The sequence below is a fragment of the Natrix helvetica genome (assembly GCF_964273705.1).
Source record: "Natrix helvetica genome assembly, chromosome: 10".
In the NCBI taxonomy this organism is placed as follows: domain Eukaryota; kingdom Metazoa; phylum Chordata; class Lepidosauria; order Squamata; family Natricidae; genus Natrix; species Natrix helvetica.
Window position 1 is genome coordinate 203,996 of NC_138561.1, and position 24,454 is coordinate 228,449.

Below are 24,454 nucleotides of genomic sequence, written 5' to 3' on the forward strand. Positions count from 1 at the left end.
CCTCCCAAATTTCAACAGGATTGTGCTAATTTAGGATACCTTGTGAATTGATGTTAAAGTGTTAAAACTCAGGATCCCATTCCTCTTACACTTATCTTGGTCATCCTGCTTTCCTCATTTTTTTCGCTCAATCTCCCCATCCCCAGCCTTCGTAGGTCTACAGTCTAACTAGTCTTGCTCCCAAGTTCACTACTTCCCATAGGTGTCATTGCCACAGATCCCAGCTGCAGTGGCTGTCTACTCCACTCTTCCCACTGCCATTTTGTCTCTGATTAGAAGTGGTTTGTACTTTGCTACTTCACCAATAGTCCAGCTTTGTCCCTGTGCCTGCTGTGCCAAATGCAGCCCTCTCTTGTTGGTCTTAGGCATTGTGACACCATCCACAATGATGACTGTAATGTCCAGATATCCCAATGTCACTATCATTCTTATCACCATGCCAATATTTCCTGGTGAATCAATAAAATCAATCCAATAAAGGCATAATATAGAAAATCATAATCTAGAAATACATTCCTCAAATTGTTAGACATTCTTCTGTCACTTTTGTTTTGTATTTCTGTTCCTCTTCTGTGCTGTCCTCCTTATTCAGATCATTTTTAGGACTGAGCAAAGGCAGCCAAAGTCCCTAGCTGGCCTTGTGCCTAAGCTAGAACCACTATCTCTCAGGTTCTGACTTGTTGCCTTTAGCCACTACACCAGTCTCTAGAAGAGTAAAATGGACTGAGTTCATGATTATATATTTGAGATACATTCATTATTTGGGGATCAGGTTTTTTAAAATCAGGTTTCTGTTGTTATTAATATCTGTCATTCATTCTTATCCACCCTGCTCTAGGGTATAGTAATGATCCATGGAATTTGTCTGCAACATGCAAAGTAAAGAAAGGCACTTACCATAGTTCCTCTTGTAGAATTAGAATTGTTTATTGGAGTTTTGGGGCACGGAAGGAGTGTGAACATGTGAGAAAAAAGCAGTGCCCTTTACTGTAAGTCATATAGTAAATGGGAGGAGAAGAATGGTGGGACCAGATGGCTAAGTATGTTTGAGGTCCACCCCCCTTCCCCCAATTCTGAAAAAAAAACCTTGGGTTTGCAGGCCATATCTGAAATCATCTTTGCTGTAGTTGACTCAGAATTCATATATTTAACATAACAGCATACCATTTTATTGCATGATTAATAGAATGTTCAGTGAATGAACGATGAAATATAAAAAATTACTCTCATATTTTAGGAAATTTCTGTGCATAGGAAATAATGTTATGGATTGGGTGTCCAAATGTGCTTCTCTCAGGTTTGGTCTACGTCTTCATGTGTTTAAATTTGCAGCTCCCACCATTGTTCAGAATAAAATGGATGGTAGTATTATTTATTAATGCTAATTTTAAAAAATGTCTGCTTTATTTTTCAGGTGCCATGTTTCAGGACATAGTGGGAGTATTGGGAAAGAAGAACTAAAGATACAACATAACTTGAGATACAGGCTAAGTGGAAAAAAATTAACCTGTCTCTGAGGTGACTAAAGGGGAATAATGGTGATTTTGCGCCGGGCTCGGCCGCCTGCTTCCGCCCCAACCAGCAATGAATCTTGACTCGCTCTCGCTGGCCTTGTCTCAAATCAGCTACCTGGTGGACAATTTAACTAAGAAAAACTACCGAGCCAGCCAGCAGGAAATACAACATGTAAGTGGGAAGCATCACACTACTTTGAAATTGTGGTGGAAAGAAGATAAGCTTATTCTCAGCTTATTTTGTACCATTGCTTTTCAATACTGCCACTTGAATTTCTTCTTATAACAAACATGGGTCTTATTGTAATCCATATGGTGAAAGCTGTGTTTTAACTGGTGACATCAACTGACAGTTTGCTGTTTCCATATTAGTATCCAAATTGTGTTAGATGGCTTGGACTAAGTTCATTTACCACTTATTAAAATTCCTGTGCTTAATTTTGTTTGTTGTCAAAAGTGCTGAGTCAGTGCCAATAAGTGCTTTGCTCCATTTTTTTTCCTCTGAGAGTAAGAGTAGAGGTTTTGATCCACCCTGTGTTTTTTGGCCAGTCTGCCTTTTTGGATATTTTTCATAATTTTGATTGCATTGTTACAACAAACACATTTGATATTTCTGGATAAAACTGTAGGATGAAGAAAATGTTTTCTGGAATATACTGCTACTCTAAAAAGCATCTTTTCTTATATTTAGCATTTGGGGAAATATACCGTTAATTTTTAGTTACACATTTTTATGAGTATGTTTGCTGTTTTTCAGGTTAAAAACATAACAGGCTATATAAAACCATTCTAGTAGAAGAATTGAGGCAGATAATTCAGTTTTTATATTAGGATGCACACATTTTGAAAGCAAATTGCCTCCTTTTCCTGACTTTAATTCTTTTTGATCTTAAAATTTTTAAATTGGTTTTAAAAGTTTTACATAGGAAAAAGGTTAAAAGGTTATGGAACATTTTGACAGCTACATCGTGCGGGGGGGAGAAGCCCCCCCCGGGTCTCGCAACTTTTACAAAAAAGAAAAATAGAAAGCTATGAACATTTACATAGATATTAACAGTTTTAGGTTTAACACAAAATCATCAGTATGTTTCAATCATTTTACTTTTTTCACTTCCTTAATAATAATAATAATAATAATAATAATAATTTTATTTGATTAGCCGCAACCCTCTCCCGAAGGACTCGGGGCGGCGTACAATCAAAGCAAATAAAATACATATAAAGACAACATACATACATAAGAAACAAAGACATATACATGTGCAAGGAGGAGGTAGACTAATAAGTGAAGACAATTAAAAAACACAATTTAAAATCCCATTAAATAAAATTACCAAATTAAAAAACCCGTCAGGAGCGTTAAGAAGTTATGGTTGAGCCAGGCCAGCTATTTGGAATAGGTGGGTCTTGAGCTTTATACGGAAGGAGCGGAGGTCAGTGGTGGTCCTAATATCCGGAGGGAGGTCATTCCACAGGGTTGGGCCCGCCACAGAGAGGGCTCTGCTCCTAGGCGCCGCCCCTCGGCACTGTCTGGTGGACGGCACCTGGAGAAGTCCCTCTCTGTGCGAGCGGATGGGTCGTAGGCATGTATGGGGCAGAATACGATCCCGCAGGTAACTAGGTCCTGAGCCATGGAGCGCTTTAAAGATCGTGATCAAGACCTTGAAACGCACCCGATAGACCACAGGAAGCCAGTGCAGCTCGCGCAGGAGAGGTGTCACATGGGAGTACCTAGTACTCCCCATAATCACCCGCGCGGCCGCATTCTGGACCAACTGCAGTCTCCGAGTGCATTTCAAGGGAAGCCCCATGTAGAGAGCGTTGAAAATACATTGTAACAACATTTATAATAATGTTTCAATTCACTTTTGTGATCTGAGTCTTCTTGTTGTCTCCTCCCCCCCCATCCACTGTCAGAGCCTCAGCCCCTCCCTGCCTTGTATCTTGTGTAGCATCCCCCATGTCACCTAAGAGAGCAGTATGTTTTTTCATGAAAGCCTCTGCTTCCGCAACTGTGTTAATTCTGATTCTACTGCCCTCCCAAAAAATCAACATGCCTTCTGGTAGCAACCACTTAAACCAAATCCCATTATTATATAATTTTTTTGCTAAGAAGTTATATTTCCTTCTCTTATCTCTTACTTTCTATGGGATCTGCTTAAGAATGGTTATTTCTCCAGTGCGCTGCTTGGAGAGTCCAAGGAAGGGTTAACACAGCCTGTTTGCCCAAGGACTGAGTAGATTTTCCCCCCTCTGGTCACGCCTCCTTTGCCTCTTCAGGATCAGTTTTAAAAACGAGGTCTTGTCCGACGAAGACGCCCTCAGCTCACACCTGTGTACAAAGATAGTCTCGGTGCTATCCAACAACCCTGGGCGGGTCTTGGACTCTCCCGCAGTGCCCCGAGAACGACCGTTCAGGTAAGACAACGGTCATTCTCCAGTGCGCTGCTTGGAGAGTCCAAGGAAGGGACATGCCCAAGCTATTGTGTCCCAGGGCGGGAAGAAGTAGCATTGTCCGGAGCCTCAAAAACCTTCTGCAAAACTCTTCTTCCAAAGGAGGCTTCGGCAGAGGCAAAGGAAACTCAGTCCGCCCGATAGGACTAGTTTTGGGGAGCTCTCAGTTTTTGAGCAGATAGGCTGAGTTCCCCAGTATATTTTTTCCCTTTTTAAGGAACAGTTAGTATAGTGTTAGGATTTCCCCCCCCCCCCAATTTTCTTGAGAAATGTGTAAAGGCTCTTTTAAATTTTACTAGAAGGCTGAGGCTGAGGCAGCTGGTCCTAGTCACAGCTGGTGGAACGAGCGAGGCCGCTCGTCCGGCGTCTGCTGGCAAGCGCAGGGGCGAGAGCAATCCCCCGTTCGTCCCTGGCTGTTTTGAGGAGGGTTTTTTAAAAAACCCTTGCTTCCTCAGGCGGCGTCTTTAGCCGATCGGGAGAGCGCGGTGGCCATTTTGGAAAGCGTTGCATTGGCGCGCTTTTTAACTGCAGCCAATAGAAGGACAGCTGCATCCTGGGCTGTGTTTTTTGGTGCGCGAAAAGCGCGGCGGCCATTTTATTGCTCCAATAGTTACCGGCTAGCAAGAGCAGCTCCCAGAGCCTCTCCGCCTCATCACAGATCGCCGCTGAGGATTGCAAGGGCCTGACTGGGTCTCCGGCAGGCCTAAAGTCCCTCTCAACAATAGGGGGAGCGGCAAGGAGTGTCCTGGTGCCAGATTCAGCCTCCTAGCAAGATCTGCAGACGCTTTGGAGCCGTTGGGCCAGCGTCCATTGCCCTTCCCTCAGCAGCGACCTCTTCTATTCAAGCCAACCTCTTCAGATGGCTGACGAAGGTTTGGAGCGAAGGGAGGAGCTGGCAGGGCCATCTGCAAAGCGCAGTAGGCCAGATCTCTCAGGCCAAGGGAGAAAGGGAAATAAGGGCATAGGGGGGAAGTCTTCCCATTCCTCAGCTGGGAGCAAGGCCCCCAAGATCCACGGGGACAAGGGGCAGGAGTCTCTTAGAGAAAAATCTGCTAGGCCCCAGACTCAGTTCTTTGCCTTGTGAGGCTGAGCCAGTTCCTTCTCCACCCAATCAGAGGGAGGAAGAGCAGGTGGATGATATAGAGGATAGGTCTCCTTCCTTCTGTGACAGGGATTCGATTTCAGGATCCCCCGCAGCCTCTTTGGGTTACCCAGATTCTCCTAGCTCTTCAGTGAGGGAGGATCTCCCCTCATTCCAGTGTTGTTTCCATGCAGAGGATCATAGGGATCCTTCTAAGGGTGGCAAGGCTCGGGCCTATTCCAGATCCAGACCTGTGGAGGACAAGGGCCCAGCTATGTCAGCTGAAATGAGGGAACTCATTACGCAGGGCATCTCCCAGGGAGTGGTGGAGGCCATGAGGCTTCAGGAAGGCAAAAGTGCAAGGGCCTCTAAGGCTGCTCGTCCCCCCAGGGAGAACAGAGACCGCACACTTGATTCCCCGGGCACTTCTGTTATCACAGAGGTGTCTGTGTGGGAGGAGGAGGCCGTGGATGAATTTGCACTTTTGGAGGATGAGGACATGCCCCCAGACAAGCCTTCCTTTACTGGCCTCTTCAAGCCATCGTTCAAGGCTATATTACACAAGGCCAGAGCTTCTACCGAGCTTGGTGCCAAGCCTAAGGACAAGGCAGTTCCCTCTGCATCTCAGGATCTCATGGCAGGGCTGTTTAGTGAAACCACCCCAGACCCTGAACTAGTACCAGTTCCTGACATGTTCATGGAGGTTATCCAACGTCAATGGGCGCAGCCAGGCACCCTGGCCAACCCCAGTGGCGCAGACAAAACTTTGTACCCCTTAGAACCAAAATTAGAGGACGTTTTGAAAACGCCAGAGGTAGATGCTCCGGTGGTCTCTCTGACCTCCAACTCCAATCTTCCTGCTGACCTCTTGGATTAAAAGCAGAAGATAAGAGGTCCGAAAAGGCCTGTCTCAAGTTCTTGATTGAGACGAAGGACAAGAGGAAGAACCTTCCGTCCACCTTCAAGAAATCTGACAAGAAGGGTACATTCAGAAAGCAGGCCTTTCGGGCACAAGTCAGCGCCCATGCCTCCACTTCATCTTACCCTTACCAGAGGCCATACAACCAATCTACTGACAGGTCCCAGGAGCGAAACAATTTTGCTACCAGGGGCAGGCAATTCAATCAGGAGTCCTTTCGGAAGCCCTTTCGTGGGGGCTCCCACAACCGTCAATTTAGACATGGGAAGTGACCGCCTGGACTCTCCTCCCATCGGGGGCCGCCTGCAATTCTATGCAGACTGTTGGGAGGAAATAACCACGGACACGTGGATCTTAAACACCATAAGGAGGGGGCTAACCTTGGAGTTTCTGTCTTTCCCTCTGCGAACCTTTGTTCGCTGTCCCCTAGCCAAGAACCCCATAAAAAGGTCACTCATGCAGGCAGAAATAGATCATCTTCTGCAAATCAACACAATAGAACCAGTTCCCCCGGAACAGGAAGGGAGGGGGTTCTACTCCATTCTCTTCCTGGTCCCCAAAAGCTCAGGGGGGTGGAGGGCCATATTAGATCTGAAGCACCTGAACAGACATCTGGCCTACAAGCGCTTCAAAATGCAGTCCCTTCAGTCGATCCTAAGCTGCATACGACAAGGAGATCTGCTCACCTCCATCGATCTCAAGGAGGCGTATCTGCATGTGCCCATTCATCCCTCCCACAGAAAGTTCCTGCGACTGTACTACAACGGAAAGCACTTCCAGTACAGGGCTCTTCCGTTCGGACTTTCTTCTGCACCCAGAACGTTCACGAAGCTTCTTGCGGCTGTGGCGGCCCACCTGCACAAACTTCCTGTCCGTCTGGAGTGCTATTTGGACGACATCATCATTCACTCGAGAACTCGTCCACAAGCGGTGAGAGATGTAGACATCACAGTCCGCACCTTGCAGGACCACGGGTTTTCTGTAAATGTGGAGAAAAGCAACATGAACCCTGCTATGTGCATCCAACACCTGGGCGCCATAATCGATTCAGTCTTGTGCCAGGTGTCTCTGTCCCCGGAAAGGCTCCGCAACCTCAGGAGCAGAATCCGGTTGTGTCGCAAGAACAAGGTCTGGCAGATAGTGCAGCTATCCCAGCTGTTAGGGATCATGATTTCCTGCCTCAACATAGTTCCCTGGGCACGTCTCCATGCAAGGGAGCTGCAATGGTTCTTGCTTCCAATGCAAAGATCAAAGATCAGCAACTCCACCAGGAAGGTCCGAATTCCAACGAAGGTGACATGTTCTCTGAATTGGTGGCAGTCACGGGCGGTGGAGAAGGGCTGTCTATTCAGGGAACCCGACAGAATTGTGGTAACGACCGATGCCAGTCTGTACGGTTGGGGAGCGCATTGCCAGGGACAATTGGTGCAAGGCAGGTGGTCAAGCGTGGAGGCATCTCGTCTTGCTCTGAGGAGATTTGCGGTTCAGCTAAGGGGTCACCACGTTCTGCTGCTTACCGACAATGTGGCCACAAAGGCCCATGTGAACCGTCAGGGCGGTACCCACTCCAGAAGGCTCATGTCAGAGGCAGAAGCCCTGGGTCGATGGGCGGAGATCCACTTAGCGTCGCTGAGAGCGGATCACATCTCCGGCACCAGCAACGTGAATGCGGATTGGTTGAGTCGTCAGACCATCGACAACTCGGAGTGGCAACTACATCCGGACTTGTTCACCCAGGTGGTAAGACGGTTCGGCCTCCCACAGGTCGACTTATTTGCCACGGCTGCAAACACGCAATTCCAGCGGTTCTTCTCCCGCTACAAGTCGACGCAAGCAGAGGGGACGGATGCCCTGAGGACCAACTGGCCTTCGGGCCTACTTTATGCGTTTCCGCCCCTCCCTCTAATTCCGCAGGTGATCAACAAACTGCTGAAGGAGGGGGCGGAGCTCATCCTGGTGGCTCCACACTGGCCCAGGAGATCCTGGTTCGCAGATCTGGTCGATCTATCCGTGGAGAAACCGTGGAAGATTCCCCCAGACCAGATATCCTTGCGTCAGGGAGCCATCAACCATCCGGAACCCCAATGGTTGCAATTAGCCGTCTGGCGCTTGAGGGGCAGCTCCTGAAAGATCAAAGCCTCTCGGACAAGGTCATCCAGACCATTCAAGCTTCCAGACGTCCGGCCACAACTCGCATTTATGAGGCGACTTGGTCTGCATTTTCTACTTGGTGCAGACAACGGGACATTGACAGTGTTGGGGCATCCATCCCACAGTTATTGGACTTCCTTCAGGAGGACTTGGACAAGGGCCTGGTTCCGGCTACCCTCCGGCGTCAGGTTGCTGCGTTGTCCACCATCTTGTCTAGACATCATTCTCAGTCCCTGAGTCACCATCCTCAGGTCAAGAGTTTCTTGAAGGGAGCCTCCAACATATGACCTCAGGTGGTACATAGGTACCCGACCTGGAACTTAGCTTTTGTCTTACAGGTATTAACGGCTGCTCCATTTGAATCTTTGAGGAAGGTTTCTCTACGACATTTGACTCTTAAAACCGCCTTCCTCATAGCGATCACTTCAGCCAGAAGGGTGTCTGAGATTGCTGCCTTCTCGGTCAGAGAGGAACTGTGCATCATCCATCCAGACAGGGTCATCTGGCATCTGGATCCAGCCTCCTTGCCGAAGGTAAATTCCCATTTTCACAGATCTCAGAAGGTGATTCTCCCGAATTTCTGTCCCAGCCCTCAACACTCCAAGGAGCGCAGGTGGCACAAATTGGATGTGCGAAGGGCTGTTCGACTCTACCTAAAACGGACTTTACTTTACTTTACTTTTATTTAGACTTTTATACCGCCCCCTCTCCCCAAAGGGACTTGGGGCGGTGTACAGTCAGATAAAACACATCAATAGATAGAAATACAAACATAAAAGAGGAGGCAATAGAAACTGTACAAAAAGCAAAGCAATTAAAAACAATATTTAAATAACCCTAAAAATACCCAATTAAAATATCTGCCAGGAGGTAGAATGAGACTATGAATGGGCCAGGCCGGCTAAACGGAACAGGTGAGTCTTCAGTTTTTGTCGGAAGGAGCGGAAGTCGGTGGTGGTTCTGATATCGGGGGTAGGTCATTCCAGAGGGTTGGGCCCATCACAGAGAAGGCTCTACTCCTAGGCGCCGCCCGTTGGCATTGCTTAGTGGACGGCACCCGGAGGAGTCCTTCCCTGTGAGAGCGAATCGGTCGCAGGGAAGTGTGTGGTAGGATGCGATCCCGCAAGTACCTAGGTCCTGAGCCATGGAGCGCTTTAAAGATGGTAATTAACACCTTGAAATGCACCCGAAAGACCACAGGCAGCCAGTGCAGCTCGCGCAGGAGCGGTGTTACGTGGGAGTACCTAGTACTCCCCATAATAGCCCGCGCGGCTGCGTTCTGGACTAGCTGCAGTCTTCGAGCGCGTCCCAAGGGAAGCCCCATGTAGAGGGCATTGCAGTAGTCCAGCCGACATTAGACACTCTGAGGCCTTCTTTGTGTCTTTTCAATCGGGCTGGGTCGCAAAGTGTCATCATCGACCATCGGACGCTGGCTGCGGGCCTGTATCAAGATGACCTCCAGGGCAAGGCGGTTCCAGTACGTGTAACGGCTCACTCCACCAGAAGTGCGGCCACTACAGCGGCCTGGGCGATTCAGGCATCTATTCTGGACATCTGCAGAGCGGCCACGTGGGCGTCACCCACAGCTTTTATTAGAAACTACAAGATCGATTCCTTTGCCTCTGCCGAAGCCTCCTTTGGAAGAAGAGTTTTGCAGAAGGTTTTTGAGGCTCCGGACAATGCTACTTCTTCCCGCCCTGGGACACAATAGCTTGGGCATGTCCCTTCCTTGGACTCTCCAAGCAGCGCACTGGAGAATGACCGTTGTCTTACCTGAACGGTCGTTCTCGGGGCGCTGCGGGAGAGTCCAAGACCCGCCCAGGGTTGTTGGATAGCACCGAGACTATCTTTGTACACAGGTGTGAGCTGAGGGCGTCTTCGTCGGACAAGACCTCGTTTTTAAAACTGATCCTGAAGAGGCAAAGGAGGCGTGACCAGAGGGGGAAAAATCTACTCAGTCCTTGGGCAAACAGGCTGTGTTAACCCTTCCTTGGACTCTTCCGCAGCGCCCCGAGAACGACCGTTCAGGTAAGACAACGGTCAACGGTCATACTTATATTTTAGTGGTCCTCCCCTTTGAGCTCCTAGAACCTCATCTCTTCTGGTTTTCCTAAGAAATTTAACATGAACCTCCCTTGGAACATTATGTGTTCTTGCATAGCCTGAGTTGATCCTATAAATCAAATCAATATCCCACCCAAGCTGTTGTTTATCTCTATTGATATATTCTGCTAACATTGTGGTCATAATCTCTTTAAGATCTTCATTTTCGACTTCTGGTAAATTTTGAAACCTAAGAAAAAAAGACATCCTTTCAAATTCCGTTTTTATCACATGATTCTCAAATTCTATATTCCCCCTTTGGATTGCCTCCAGGCCGTTCCTCATCCCAACCGCACCCTCCTCCAGTACACCTATCCTCTGCTCATTCTGTGTAATTTTTGTTGTGTCTCTCTGAGCTGGTCTTTTAAGTCCTGCAGCTGTTTTTTCATTTCATCCTGTCCCTTTAGGAGGGCCTGAAGCATTTGCTGAGTAGACAAATCCTTTGAAGTCTCTTCAGGGGCTTTAGGTTGTTAAAAGACCCCAACTGTGACTGGTAGGCGATAGGGCTGGATATAGAAGATGTCGGGGCCGATGAGGCCTTTCCAGGTGGTAATTTTTTTGGACCCATCATGAAGCTCAGAGATAGTTATTGTTCTATACAGAGATGGTGTCCGTGGGAAAGCGCAGCCGGTAGCAACCACTAAGCAGGCAGATCCAAAGGAGAATAGGTTGTTTAGTTCAAGACCAAAGCAGATGGGTGAATCAAAACGTTCCAAATCTAGGGAGAAAATTTGTTTGAAGAGGTTCCTGGAGATCTCTGGGGTGAAAATTAAATCAAGGCAACAAAGTTTTTCATGCTCAGAGACAAAGAAGAAAGATGAAGTGAGCCATCTTGGCTCAGTCAGCACCGGTGATCAGGAAACAACAAAGTCAGAGTTCACTACATAACTTAGAGAAGAATCAGCTCAACCATCCTTTCTCTCACAGTTGTAATCAAAAGAAAAAAAAGGTTTTGTTTTCCCTTTTCCCCATTAACCAAGGGAAGTGAAAGTATTTCAAACTTTTAAAAACTTTCTCTCTCCCTCGCAAGGGAGAGATTTTCCAAGTGCCGCTTTTCCGAGGGGGGTGGAAGTTACCTCCCCCCTCCACTTTTAACTCCTCCACTGATTGAAATCAAGTCCAGGAAAAAAAAACTGCAAATCAGTCAATAAGGTATTAAGCTGTAAAAGAGAGCCCCCACCTCACCGCGCTTCAGCTTTTGCATTCAAATTGATTGTTTCCTTCCTGGCTGCGCTCGGCGAAGCGCGCGTTGGCATTCCGCGCGCTCCCTGCGCTCCACGGCTCCTGGGGCAAAGCTGGTGACCCCCCGCGGCCGCCGCCGTTCCAGGGGGTCCCAGCAAGCCGCCCCTTCGGCAGGGCGCCACTCCAAGGCACCCTGTGCTCCCTTAAGATCCAGGGGAGCCCACCGAGGCAGCGAGAAGGCGGACGCACGGGTCTGTCGCCTTCGGCTGCCGGAAGTCGTCTCCCCCTGACTTTAATTCTTTTTGACCTGAGGAAATAGATAAGGTTCTGGTTGTTAGCTGTACCAGCTCGGTAATAGATGTATGTCTCCCCTAGTTGGCTAAGGCCTCTTGGGAGATAACATGTGGACACATTGTAGTGGTGGTTAAATCCTCTTTGAGAGATGGTTCCATTGTCTGTTAAGCTCCTCCCCTAAGAAGCCATCACGAACACAACAGTACTGGACAATTTATATTGAGTTTCCAACCTTTACCTTTGGGGTAAGGTGGAGAAGTTGATTGCACAGCAGCTTCAAGGAACTATGGAAGAAGTGGATTATCTGGACTCCTTTCAGTCAGGATTCAGGTCCAGGTATGAGATGACAACATTCCCTTATGATTCTTGACAAATATATCTTGTCTTTTTATGTACACTGAGAGCATATGCACCAAAGACAAATTCCTTTTATGTCCAATCACACTTGGCCAATAAAGAATTTATTCTATCATTGAATGATCCCTGGCAGGAACAGGACAGGGGAAGTTTTGACCTTGCTCTTGACCTCTCAGCAGCTTTCAACACCATCAGTCATGGTATCCTTCTGGACTGGCTTTTGAGGGGGGAGGGGTTTGGTGACACAGTATTGTGCTGTTCTCTTATTTTTGAGCCAGTTCCAGTTGGTAAGGAGAGAGGAAGGGAGGTCCAGTTTGTGGCCTGTCATTTGGAGTACCACAGGATTTGGTGTTCTCTCCTTTCCTGTTGAACATCTACATGAAGGTGAGATAATCCATGGGATCGAAGGAAGGTATAAACTGTGTGCTAATAATATCCAGATAGATATCTCTGTCCCAGGCTGTCCAGGTGATGCTATGGAGGTCCTATCGCTGTCCAGGAGATTGTATGGGGAACAAAAGGCTCAACTCTAATAAGATTGAATGGCTTTGGGTTTCCTGATTCTAGAAATGTTCCACCCCTTGTTTTAAATTCTACTCAGTTCTAAGTTCTACTTGGGCAGATCCTGTGCATGCATGGAGATTCTCCTAGTCTTGGGGCTCTTGCTTGAAATAGAGGGTGGCAGCCATGATCAAGAGGGACTTTGCACAGCTTTGTGATATGCATCCCTGGATAGGGAAACCCTGCTCGTGGTTACTCACACTTTAATCACCTCCCACTTGCAATGCAATAATGGGGCTGCCCTTGAAAAACAGTTGGAAGCTTGCACTGTGCAGCAGCGCAGGCAGTTATGAGTGTCAGTCACTTGCTCATGGACACCATGTTCCATGAGCTGCATTGAGTGTTAGTGTACTTCTGGGTGAAATTTGGAGGTTGGGTGGTTAAAGCCCTTGGTGTCTTGGGGCTGTGTTACATCTGGCATACTCTCTCTCCAGTGATGTCTGCCCATCCTGTCAGAGCTGGCAGACTCTGCCCCCAAAGAGTACCAGCTGGTAGAGGCAGAATGAGAGCTTGTCTGCCCCAGAACCCATCCTCTGGAACATTCTTCCTTAACATTCTGCTGGCCTTTTGAAAGGCATTGGAAATCTGGCTCCTGAGAGTTCATGCCTGCAAAGTTGGTTTAAGTTGTCTCTTGTTTTCAATGGGATTGTATTTCGGGTTTTTTTTCTTCCTGTTTTTTAACTCTTTGAGTGACAGTCATGTCAGTGGGACAGGTGGCATATGAATGTATCAAATAAATTCCAAATGCCCTCTGGCAGAACTTAACTTCTGGAAGGATCCTACTTGAGGACAGTTCCAGGGGAGACTGTTGCAGACTTCAGGAGCCTGTATTTCCTTAGCCCCCCTCCCCTCTTGCAGTTTTCCCCAAGATATATTTGGGGGATCCTTTTCTAGTGGGGGAAATGGTCCTAAAGATACCTAGATGCTAACTAAAACTTCAATCTTGGCTTACATTTTATCTGGAGACCATGTCTATAGTTTCAGCTTTGCTCTTGAAGATAATTGTGGGTTATTTTATGCATCTTAGATTGTGAACCGGCACGGACCTGAAGCAGACAGGCATTTGCTACGCTGTCTCTTTTCTCATGTGGATTTCAGTGGCGATGGTAAAAGTAGCGGTAAAGATTTCCACCAGGTACGTTGAAGTGAAGATTTTTCTATTATTTTGCTCTTTATATTTGTCTTGAATTTTGACGACTACACTATTCACTACATGGGGTTGCCCTTGAATACCCCTTAGACATTTCAACCAGAACATAGTGACACAGGCCACAATAGTGTGCCCATGTAACAACTTTACAAGTTGCATTGTTTGTCATTTGCTTCTGGGTGCAATTCAAGATGCTGATCCTTACCTGTAAAGTCCTACATGCTATAGGGCCTGGCTACATGAGGGATCGCCTCTCTCCCATAACATCAGTCTGGCCAACTTGATCCAGCGGGGTTGGTGCCCTCTTGGTTCCTTCAGTTAAACAATATCTCCTCTCAGGACCGTAATAGTACCTGCCCTGTGGAATGAGGTGGTTTCTCTCCACCACCACCACGCCGAGATCTGGATACCCCCCACTCCATGAAGCTTTTCACCCAGGTCTTTGACAAGGGGCAGGGAAATTCCTCCCTTCATCAAGATTATGGGTTGGTATTTATTGTATTTATTGTATTATAATTTTGTTGATTTATGTGAATTTCCCAAAGTTACTCAAGGTTACTGAGGGAGTTTGGCCTGATCCTGGAAGTTATAGCTGCCTCCATAATCACATTCAGGCACTTGGCAGCCCACCCACATTTATAATTGTAGCATGCACTTCAATTGCACACACAACCCCTCTATTGTTTTGGCTGCCTTACGCTCTGCCACCAAAGGCTTGTGAATGGCCAGCAGCTACCTTGGCCAGACAGTCCTTGTTAGTGGCAGAAGGAAGAGATAGAGGTCAGTTGGGTGGAGTGCAGGATGTTCAGTGGGCAGACATGGGGAGGGGAACATAGGTGGGCAGTTGAAGCAGAAGCAAGCCTGACATGGTGATGGAGCCTTGTGCTGTGGCCCGGCAACGGCCAGCAGAGCTGGCAGCAGATTCGGACAGTGAGGAGGTTGGGGAGGAACATGGGCCAGTCCTGAAGTTTGGTGAAGGCTCGGATGAGGGCTCTGCGTCGGAGGCAGAGAGGGGACCAAGGCTGGCTGGTAGTTATTTGCTGCCTCCAGAGTCTGACATCAGTGAGGCAGAAGAACAACGGGAGCCTGTTCCCAGTGTGCGCATTCCAGTGGTGGGTTGCAGGCGGTACACACACACACACACACACGGTACGGGTGTACCGGAGCCTGCCCGGAGCACCAGATACCGTTCTGGTACTGTGCTCTGGAGGGCCCACCTGCCCGCCCGAGCTCCTTACAGTGTTTTAAAGCTTTCGGCGCTTCTGTGCATGACGCGTACAGCACCTGCCTAACGCTCTGCCGAGCAGTTGGAGAGTCGTGGAGGCTTGCGGAAGCATCGTTTGCAGCTACAACGCATGCCGCACGCATCCATGTAGGCAACGCCGGGCCCATTCCAACTGTACCAGTTGGACTGGGATCCGGAACCCACCACTGGCGCATGCGCAGAGCTTCCAGAAGACAAGAACAATTAAGAAAACAGGTCGACTGTAAGGATTGGAGCTGATTGGCCCCTCCCATAAGACATAAAAGAGGAATAAGCGGAAGCTTTTGCATGAAGCAATTAGTCATCTGGTCGTTTCAAGCTTTAAAAAGTTCTGTTTCACTGTGTTAAGTTTGGCCTTGCTCTGCATTTGACAATTAGGTCTCTGGCAGCATTCCAAGGGAGATAAGGTGGGTGTTTATCAACATTTCCCTGAAAGATTATGGCAACTCAAGCAGACATTTGTCAGGACCTTATGTTTGTGAAGGCTTGTGGACTGTTAATAACCATAATTTACAGCCATATGAATAAAAGGGGGTTTGGGGCCTAAGGTTGTGATTTATGCTTTCTCAGGAAGCCTAGGTCAGAACACCTTGGGGTAGGCACGATTAGGCACCGGGCAGGAGATGGGCCTGTGTCTGACCTTAACAACCACTTGGCTTTGCAAGGGACGTTCCAGTCCTAGTAAGGTCCCTTCACTTTTGAAAGAAGTTCCCATGCCAGGACTACCTGTATGTATCCACATACCTAGCTATTTGGAGGAGAATCAGGTGACCCTGAGTGTGTTTCAAAGAGGAATTCCTACCAAAAAGGCCTGTGCCTTGACTCTTTTATTCTCTGCTTTAGCAAATAGAAAATCATAGACTCCTGAAAACTAAAAACAGAGGAGTGTTTTAGACATTGTAACATCTGTCAAAGTTGTCTAAAACAAGTTACTTAAACTTTTTGCTCTTGGGGTTGCAGGTATAGAGGATCCCAGAAGAGCCTTATGTTCATTGATATTGAGCATATTAAAATTAAAAGAGATGCATTGTAGAATGAATTATGTACTGTAAAAAAGTTAATCCCATTAGAAATGAGCAGAAATGAGCAGAAATAAAATATTTTTACAATAAAACTATTTTCTTAACAAAAATAATAAATGACATTGTTTTACATTTTTGCAAATATCTTTAAATAATTTCGATTTTGTGGACCCCTGAGAGGGTTTAGGGGGGGGACCCCCAGGGGTCTTCAGACTACACTGTAAGAAAATCTGGTTTAAACTAAAAATCCAAGATACAGCTTTAGTTTCCTTCACTAATAGCTTTAAATCACTCTTGTTCTAAGGACATATTTTAATCTAATAGGTCTTTTGGTTTTATTATTATTATTTATTGTTATTGATTCAATTTATCAGTCGAGCCCTCTCCACGAAGGGACTCGGGGCGACGTACAATCAAATATAAAGGCATGTGGCATGGAGGAGGTAAATACATCAACATTTAACAATACAAATGAAAAAAGCCACAAAGTTAAAATAAATAACAATAAAATTAAAACAATTAAAACAATTAAAATACCCAAAAGATTTAAATTTACAGTTTAAAATTGCCAGAGAGGTTAGAAGTTCTGATTAAGCCAGGCCGGCTAGTTGGAACAGGTGGGTCTTGAGTTTCGTGCGGAAGGAGCGGAGATCCGTCGTTGTCCTGATATCTGGTGGGAGGTCATTCCAGAGGGCTGGGCCCATCACAGAGAAGGCTCTACTCTTGGGCGCCGCCCTCTGGCACTGCCTAGTGGACGGCACCCGGAGGAGTCCCTCTCTGTGAGAGCGGATTGGTCGCAGGGATGTATGGGGCAGGATACGATCCCGCAAATAACTAGGTCTATGGAGCGCTTTAAAGATGGTGATTAACACCTTGAAGCGCACCCGGTAGACCACAGGGAGCCAGTGCAGCTCGCGCAGGAGAGGTGTTACATGGGTGAACCTCGTTCGTCCCATAATTGCCCGCGGGGCCGCATTCTGGACCAGCTGTAGTCTCTGGGTGCATCTCAAGGGGAGCCCCATGTAGAGAGCATTGCAGTAGTCCAGACGGGACGTCACCAGCGCGTGAGTGACTGTGCGAAGGGCATCCCGGTCCAATAGGGGGCGCAATTGGCGCACCAGGTGGACCTGGTGGAACGCCCCCCTCGCCACGGCTGCCACATGGTCATCCATAGACAGCCGGGCGTCTAGGAGGACGCCCAAATTGCGCGCCCGCTCCACGGGGGCCAGTTGCTCGCCCCCGATGGCCAGCGATGGAATACACTGGTTGAACCGGGGGGCCGGTAGCCACAGCCACTCCGTCTTGGAGGGGTTGAGTCTGAGTCTGTTGTCTCCCATCCAGACCCGTACCGGGACATCATTTCGACGGCCTCGTTGGGGTGGTTCGGGGTGGAAATGTACAGCTGCGTATCGTCAGCGTACAGATGGTATCCCACCCCAAAACCACGGATGATCTCACCCAGCGGCTTCATATATGTGTTGAACAGGAGGGGCGAGAGGACCGACCCCTGCGGCACCCCACAAGTGAGTGGCCTCAGGGTCGACCTCTGCTCCCCTGCCAACACGCATTGCGTCCAGTCAGAGAGGTAGGAGCGGAACCACCGCAACACGGTGCCCCCTACCCCCAACCCCTCCAGCCGGCGCAATAGGATACCATGGTCGATGGTATCAAAGGCCGCTGAGAGATCTAACAGGACTAGGATGGAGGAACAGCCCCTATCTCTGGCCCTCCAGAGATCATCCACCAACGTGTTTAGGGAAACTTTTTACCTGTTTTGTTTTTTTTATAAAATAATCATATATCTTGGGTACCATTCCCTTTAAGTACATCATATGATAATATATTACAGTGTACATATCCTGTAATAACTATGAATTATATCTATCTTCTCATCTTTGAGAAAGATAACCAAGCAAACTGTTAGCTACTGTGTTTCCCCGAAAATAAGACAGGGTCTTATTTTCTTTTGACACACCCCCCCCCCCCCCCGAAATATGGCCTTGGTTTTATTATCGGGGGAGAGGGCTTATTATTTTCTGGCAGGTGGGGTGGCAAGAAGTGAGACACGCTTCTTACCTTTCCAGTTCCATCACGTTCCTCGCCATTGTTTCCAGGGAAACACGTAAAAAAACCCTTCTCCTGTGCATTGCTTAGAGTCCAATCATGGATTATCTTCAGTCTATTTGGCCAGAGACTGAGGAGTTGAAAGCTTTGGCTATGCCTCTTCCTTTGGCTGCTTCCTCAGTTTTTTCCTCATTAAAGAAATTAAATTATTTCTTCTTCTTGTTTGGATTCTTCAAATTAGCATTGGTATAGCTTTGGCAATCAACAGCAGGACTAATTGGGGGGGGGGGGCTTCACCATCTAAATTTCAAAGCAGCAGAATTAGGCAAAGCCCAATAAAGCCTTGAGGGGAACAAGCCTTGAGGAACAAGCCTTGAGGGGAACGAGGCTCTTGAATAAAGCCTTAATTTTGGAGCTATTTACAATGAGGGAGCCTTCCAGTCTTCACAGCTGGCTCCCTGCAATTACAGGCATCTCAGCCTTCCAGAGAATCAACTGAGTCGTGAGATCCTGCTTCAGCCTGCAGCTTTCAGAGGCAATTGCAAACTGCTGCCAGTTTTGCATCTTTTTCTATTGGAATACGCAGTGAGTTGCATCCAGATTAATGGTTAGCTTGGTTTTGCCCCACTTTTAAGTTGCTGCTAGAGCGGGAAAAGTTTCAGGAGTACTAATGGTCATTTTCAAAATGGCGGATCGTGCTTTGCTTGCAAGCAGCAGTCCATCTGAACCTTCCCCCAGACAGCAGAGGTCTTCCTCAAAGGGGCTTTCTTGTAAATCTCAAGCCCTATCTTCAAGTAGCTGAAAAGGATTTCAAGAGGAGGCAGAAGGCATTAGAAAAACAATTTTGCAAAGCCCAAAAACAGGCAGAAGCTGATAGAGCCTCCAGACCTCCAGTGACTAGGCCCGAGATCTCTCAACCTTTGGAGGTTGATTTGCCTTCTCAGATTCTGGAGGATAGTCAATTAGAATGGTCACCCAATACCAGTGAGATTCAGCACTGACCCTGAGAGGTATCCTGGGCCATCCTCCGGTAGGGATTCCCTGCTTATCTAGTCTGCAATTGCAGCCTCCAATTGGCTTACCTCATAGGCAGGATGCCCATTCTCCTCCTTCCCTTCGCAGTGAGGTCTCGATCATGGGTGATGAGGAACCGGGGGAGCAGGATTTATTGGAGCACGAAGGCCTCATTCCAGAAAGGCCTTCTTTCACACGGCTCTTTCGTCCCGCCCGATTTAAAACCCTACACTTTAAGGCCAAATCAATGGCCAATATGGGGGTAGGGGATAGACCCACAGATTCGACTCTAGTTCCACAGGACCCTAATTGCCTTTTGTTCACGGAGCCAGTGATGGAACAAGAGGTTGTTCCTTCCCCTAAGTTATTTATCAATATCATCCAGCGACAATGGCACCAACTAGGTGCCATCGCAGCCTCTAGTGGGATTGATAGCAAGATGTATGGGATAGGCCAGGAACTTGAGGAGCTCCTTAAAATTCCAGCTGTGGATGCTCCTATGGCTACCTTAGCCTACTCGTCCATCCTTCCTTCCGACATAGCAGAAGGCTTGAAGGCAGGCAAAGCTGTCTTCTCACAAGACTCAACAGGCGGCCGCCTGGACGATTAGATTAGCTACGTCAGCTTCTTTCTTCACTAGCACTTCATCATTCTGGCTCCATCAAATGTGGGCCAGGGCTTCTCCAGATAACACCAGGTTATTGCAGAACACCAACAAGTTGATAGCAGATGCTGAGTATTCAGCAGACACCACCTTCAGTGTGGTGAAGTTTGCTTCCAGGGCCATGGCGTCTAACATGGCTTCTCATTGCCTCCTGTGGCTCTGCAATTGGCAAGCAGACATGAAGTCTAAATGGAAGTTAGCTTCCGACCACTTTAAGGGTGGCAATCTCTTTGGGGAGGCGCTAGACCCTATTTTAGTAGGGGAGAAAACTCTCCCGCACATGTATAGGAGGGCAGAGTGAAGGACCACTCCCTACTATCACAGGCAGTTCTTTCGGACTCCAGAGACAGGGTTTAGTTCCCCGTCATATCAGAGACCTTACCCTCAGTCATCATCCTATATCAGTGATGGCAAACCTTTTTTGGCTCACGTGCCACAAGTGGGGGGAGCGCAGGGGGGGTCGAGTGCGGACGTGCCGCACCCATAATGCAACGTGCGACCCCCCCCCCCCATTTTTACATTTTTTTTTGCCCTCCCCAGGCTCCAGGGGCTTTATAGGAGCCAGGGGAGGGCGAAAAGAGCCTCCCCCGACCCCCTGGAGGCCCTCCGGAGGCTTCAGGGACTGTCCGGAGGCTTCCCTGAAGCCTTCGGAGCGCTTAAAACCACCCTCCGAGCAAACCGGAAGTAACAATGATAGAGACACTACGGCTCTGGTCTGGATCTAGAGGAGCTCCTGCAAGTCCCAGTAGTAGACGCCCCCGTAGCTCCTCTAGCCTTTTCTGCCATCCTTCCCTCAGATGGATCAGAGGGTTTAAAGGCAGAGGACCATAAAGTGGAGATGTGTCTCTGCAAAACGTATTAGGCAGCCGCCTGGGTGATATGAGCAGCTACTGCTGCATCATTTTTTAATAGAACGTCCCTGGTATGGCTTTGCCAGTTACAGGCAAGAATACCATCCGACAACACCCAGCTGCATCAAGATATAAACAAATGGTGGCAGCCATGGAGTTCTCTTCAGACGCAAACCTTAATGTGGCCAAGTTCGTATCTAGGTCTATGGCGTCTAATGTGACTTCCTTTAGGGGAGGCAATCTCTTTGGAGAGTCACTAGCCCCTATTCTAGTGGAAAATAGGGACAAAAGGAAGGTGCTGCCATACGTACATAGGTGAGCGGCTGGCAGCCCTTTTGGGCAATGGAACTCAGTTTTAGTGCCCCCCAATGCCAGCGTGGCTATTCCCAGGGTACTGAAAGGTCACAGGACAGGTCTGGGTTTCACGACAGAGGTAGGCAACAACCTCAGGTCAGGTGGCCATTTCGAGGGTCTGGTACAAGGCCCTTTTGCAGAACAAGGTGGCTCTCGGGCTGTTCTTCCCATTGGTGTTCGATTAAAATTCTTCACAAACCAATGGGAGGAGACCACCATGGATGCTTGGGTGTTACAAATTGGGAGGCTAAGACTCACACTAGAGTTTCTTTCCAGCCCTCTGAGGCACTTCATCCGGTGCCCCATTCTTAAGTGCAAGATTAAGAAAGGTCTTACGGAAACTGAGATCCAACATCTGTTGGGCATCCTCGCTATCGAGCTGTTTCCATCAGGGCAGGAGGGACTAGGATTTCATTCAATCCTCTTCCTAGACCCGAAGAGCTCTGGGGTGGAGAGCCATTCTAGATTTTAAAAAGCTCAACATCCATTTGATGTACAAACACTTCAAAATGCAATCCCTACAATCCATCCTGGGACGCATTCAACAGGGACACCTGCTAACATCCGTGGACATCAAGGAGGCCTATCTTCATCTGCCCATCCCATAGAAAGTTCATGAGGTATTACGTCACAGGGCACCCTGCCGATTGGCACCCAGGATCTTCACAAAATTGTTGGCAGCCGTAGCAGCTTACCTTAGAGCACAGCCTGTGAGAATACAATGCTATCTTGACAATATTTTGATCCAATCATCATCCCTGCTTCAGGCAAGACATCACAACTCAGACCCTTCAACAACACGGCTTTTCCATGAATCTGGAAAAGAACCATCTGCTGCCTTCCACCAGCCTGCTCCACCTGGGCGCGGTAATAAATACTGACACCTGCGAGGTCTGCCTCTTCCAAGAATGGTGGTCCAGCATACGGTCACTACTGAACCAACCTTGGACACAACTGTCAGTACCTTTAGCGGTTCTTTCCTAGCTCTTGGGAAAGATATAGTTCCTTGGGCACAGCTGCATGCTCGGACCCTACAATGGTTCCTGCTGCCATGCCAGCGGGCCGGCAGCAACAGCTCCAATACCAGGGTTTGGATGCCACCGAAGGTGCTCCTCTCTCTGGACTGGTGGATGTCACCTGCCCTGCAGAAGGGGTGTCTGTTCAGAGAATCAGATCGCATCACAATAACTTCCGATGCCAGTCTCTTTGGGTGGGGAGCCCACATCCAATCTCCGGTGGCTCAGGGACGATGGAGCTTGCTGGAGCTAATGAACAACATAAACTGGTTGGCACTCCGGGCCGCCCACCTAGCCCTAGTAGTAACAAGCCACCACGCCCTGCTCCTAACCAACAATGTGGCTACAAAGGCCCACATCAACCGCCATGGGGGCACCCACTCCAAGTCCCTCATGCTTGAGGCGGAGATATTGGGTCTAAGGGCAGAGATCCTTTCCATACGGGCGGAGCACATATCTGGAATCACAAACATACAGGCGGATTGGTTGAGCACATCCACCATGGACCATTCAGAGTGGAGCCTTTTGGAAAATGGAATCCCGGTTTGTTTCCTTTCAGCCTGCATCCATGGGCAGGAAAGTGACTCCATCCACCGTAGGCCGGTGGTTGAAGGCTTGTATAGCCAAGGCCTATGAACTCCAGGGCAGACCATTGCGTAGACGTATAACGGCCCACTCGACCAGGCGGGCAGCCACAATGGCCACATGGGCAACGCAAGCTTCAATCGACATTTGCAGGGTGGCGACATGGTCCGTCCCGTCGCCCTTCATTAAACATTACAAACTGGACAGCCGAAACATTGTTCAAGAGGCGAGTACTACAGAGGGATCATCCAACTTCGGGGACCCTGGAGCAGCCTGCTTCCCGCCCTTGAAATATTCAGCTTGGGTATATCCCATGCTTGGAGAATCCAAGAACGTTGGATTCTTACCTGACACATTCTTTCTCTATGCACTGCGGGAGAATCCAACCCTGCCCTGGGGACCAATCTGGTCTAGGGTCCAGGGAGGACTTATACCTTCAGTAATTTCATCTCTACTGGACATCTATGCATTTGTTGAAAAACTGAGCTCAGTCGAGCAGAGGAGGCGTGGCAAAGACTTTTTTCTAACTCAGTCTCTGGGCCAATAGGGAGAAGTTAACTTATGCTTGGATTCTCCTGCAGCGCACAGAGAAAGAACATGTCAGGTAAGACCAACTCTCCTTCTGTTTCTTTGCTACTGTCATCTTTACACTTCTTTTCATTTCTGTTCTATTGTTGTAAGCTGCCTGGAATAGCTCCATTCTAGGAAAGCTTACAGCAGGTTGGCAGTAAATCAGTTTAACAAACAAACAAACAAACAAACAAACAAACAAATAAATAAATAAATAAATAAAGTATTTCTTATACATTCAATGGAAAAATAGTTAAAATAGTAGTCATAGGAATTATGTTTTATAATTCATATTGGCAGGTGCAGAGAAAACATCTTTTATATAACCATGTCCTTTCTTTCAGACTCAGTTTCTGATCCAGGAGTGTGCATCATTGATTACAAAGCCAAACTTCATTTCAACACTATCCTATGCTATTGAAAATCCATTGCATTATCAAAAGGTTTGTATAAACAAGTCATAATTTGTTGCACTGTTCAGCCAGTGTTACATAATTTATGACTGCAAACATTATTTTTAGCCCTTTAAGAATGTTTGAAGATTGTGAGATATTGAAATCTTAATTTGTGCATATCAGACTCAAGCAGTAATTAATTAAAGTATAAAAATTAAACAAACATATAGCTAGGAGAAGCAACTTTAAAACAGATTACAGGAGATGCTCCAATCTTAAAGGGTGGTATGCCACAGTGGTCTGTGCAATATCAACTTAAAAGATGGACTGTAAGCTAAATGTAATTTTAGTTCATCAGCATCATAGGAAAGTTGTGTTAATCTATAGTAGCCAAAAATCAAGAGATAGTGGAAGTAACTTTTCTGAGTAACACATTTTATTAAAAGACATGAGTTTATTGTGTGCTGCATCTCACTTAATCAGATATAAAAAGTAGTTAGATTGACATGGAATTTATATTGGAGTTGTGGAGAAGAAGGAAGGGAAAAAAATTCAGGCAACCTCAGAAAGTTGTAACACACTGAGTTTTTAGCATATTACAGATATTGATTGATAGGTTACTTCTCATCCATCTCGCACATTATCTGAATCTGCATAACCGGCTTGCTTTTCCCTCCCATTCTCTCTACCTCATGCAATCTAAATCTTAGCTCAGTCCTGTTGTTATGTGTATCTAATCTCATGGAAATCGAAGGCTAATAAAATGTGTTAGTCGGAAATGTTAACAATGAGGTTACAGAGACTTGATTGGATGAAATAAGAAGGAGAATCATTTGCAGTTTAGGTATCCTTAATAAATGCGAGCTTTATATCTAAGTAGGGGTTGCTC

At 47.5% G+C, this 24,454-nt stretch overlaps 1 protein-coding gene across 4 annotated transcripts in view; it reads left to right on the top strand.

Moving 5' to 3' along the window:
• CNOT1 (CCR4-NOT transcription complex subunit 1) overlaps window positions 1-24,454 on the top strand; it is a 185,816-nt gene that overhangs the window by 14,033 nt on the left and 147,329 nt on the right. For all 4 annotated transcript variants that reach the window (XM_081963630.1, XM_081963628.1, XM_081963627.1 and 1 more), the window contains exons 2-4: window positions 1,415-1,686; window positions 13,644-13,751; window positions 23,515-23,613. In XM_081963630.1, the coding sequence (XP_081819756.1) occupies window positions 1,585-1,686; window positions 13,644-13,751; window positions 23,515-23,613 (309 nt within the window). In that variant the 5' untranslated portion in view covers window positions 1,415-1,584. The remainder of the gene's footprint in view (window positions 1-1,414; window positions 1,687-13,643; window positions 13,752-23,514; window positions 23,614-24,454) is intronic.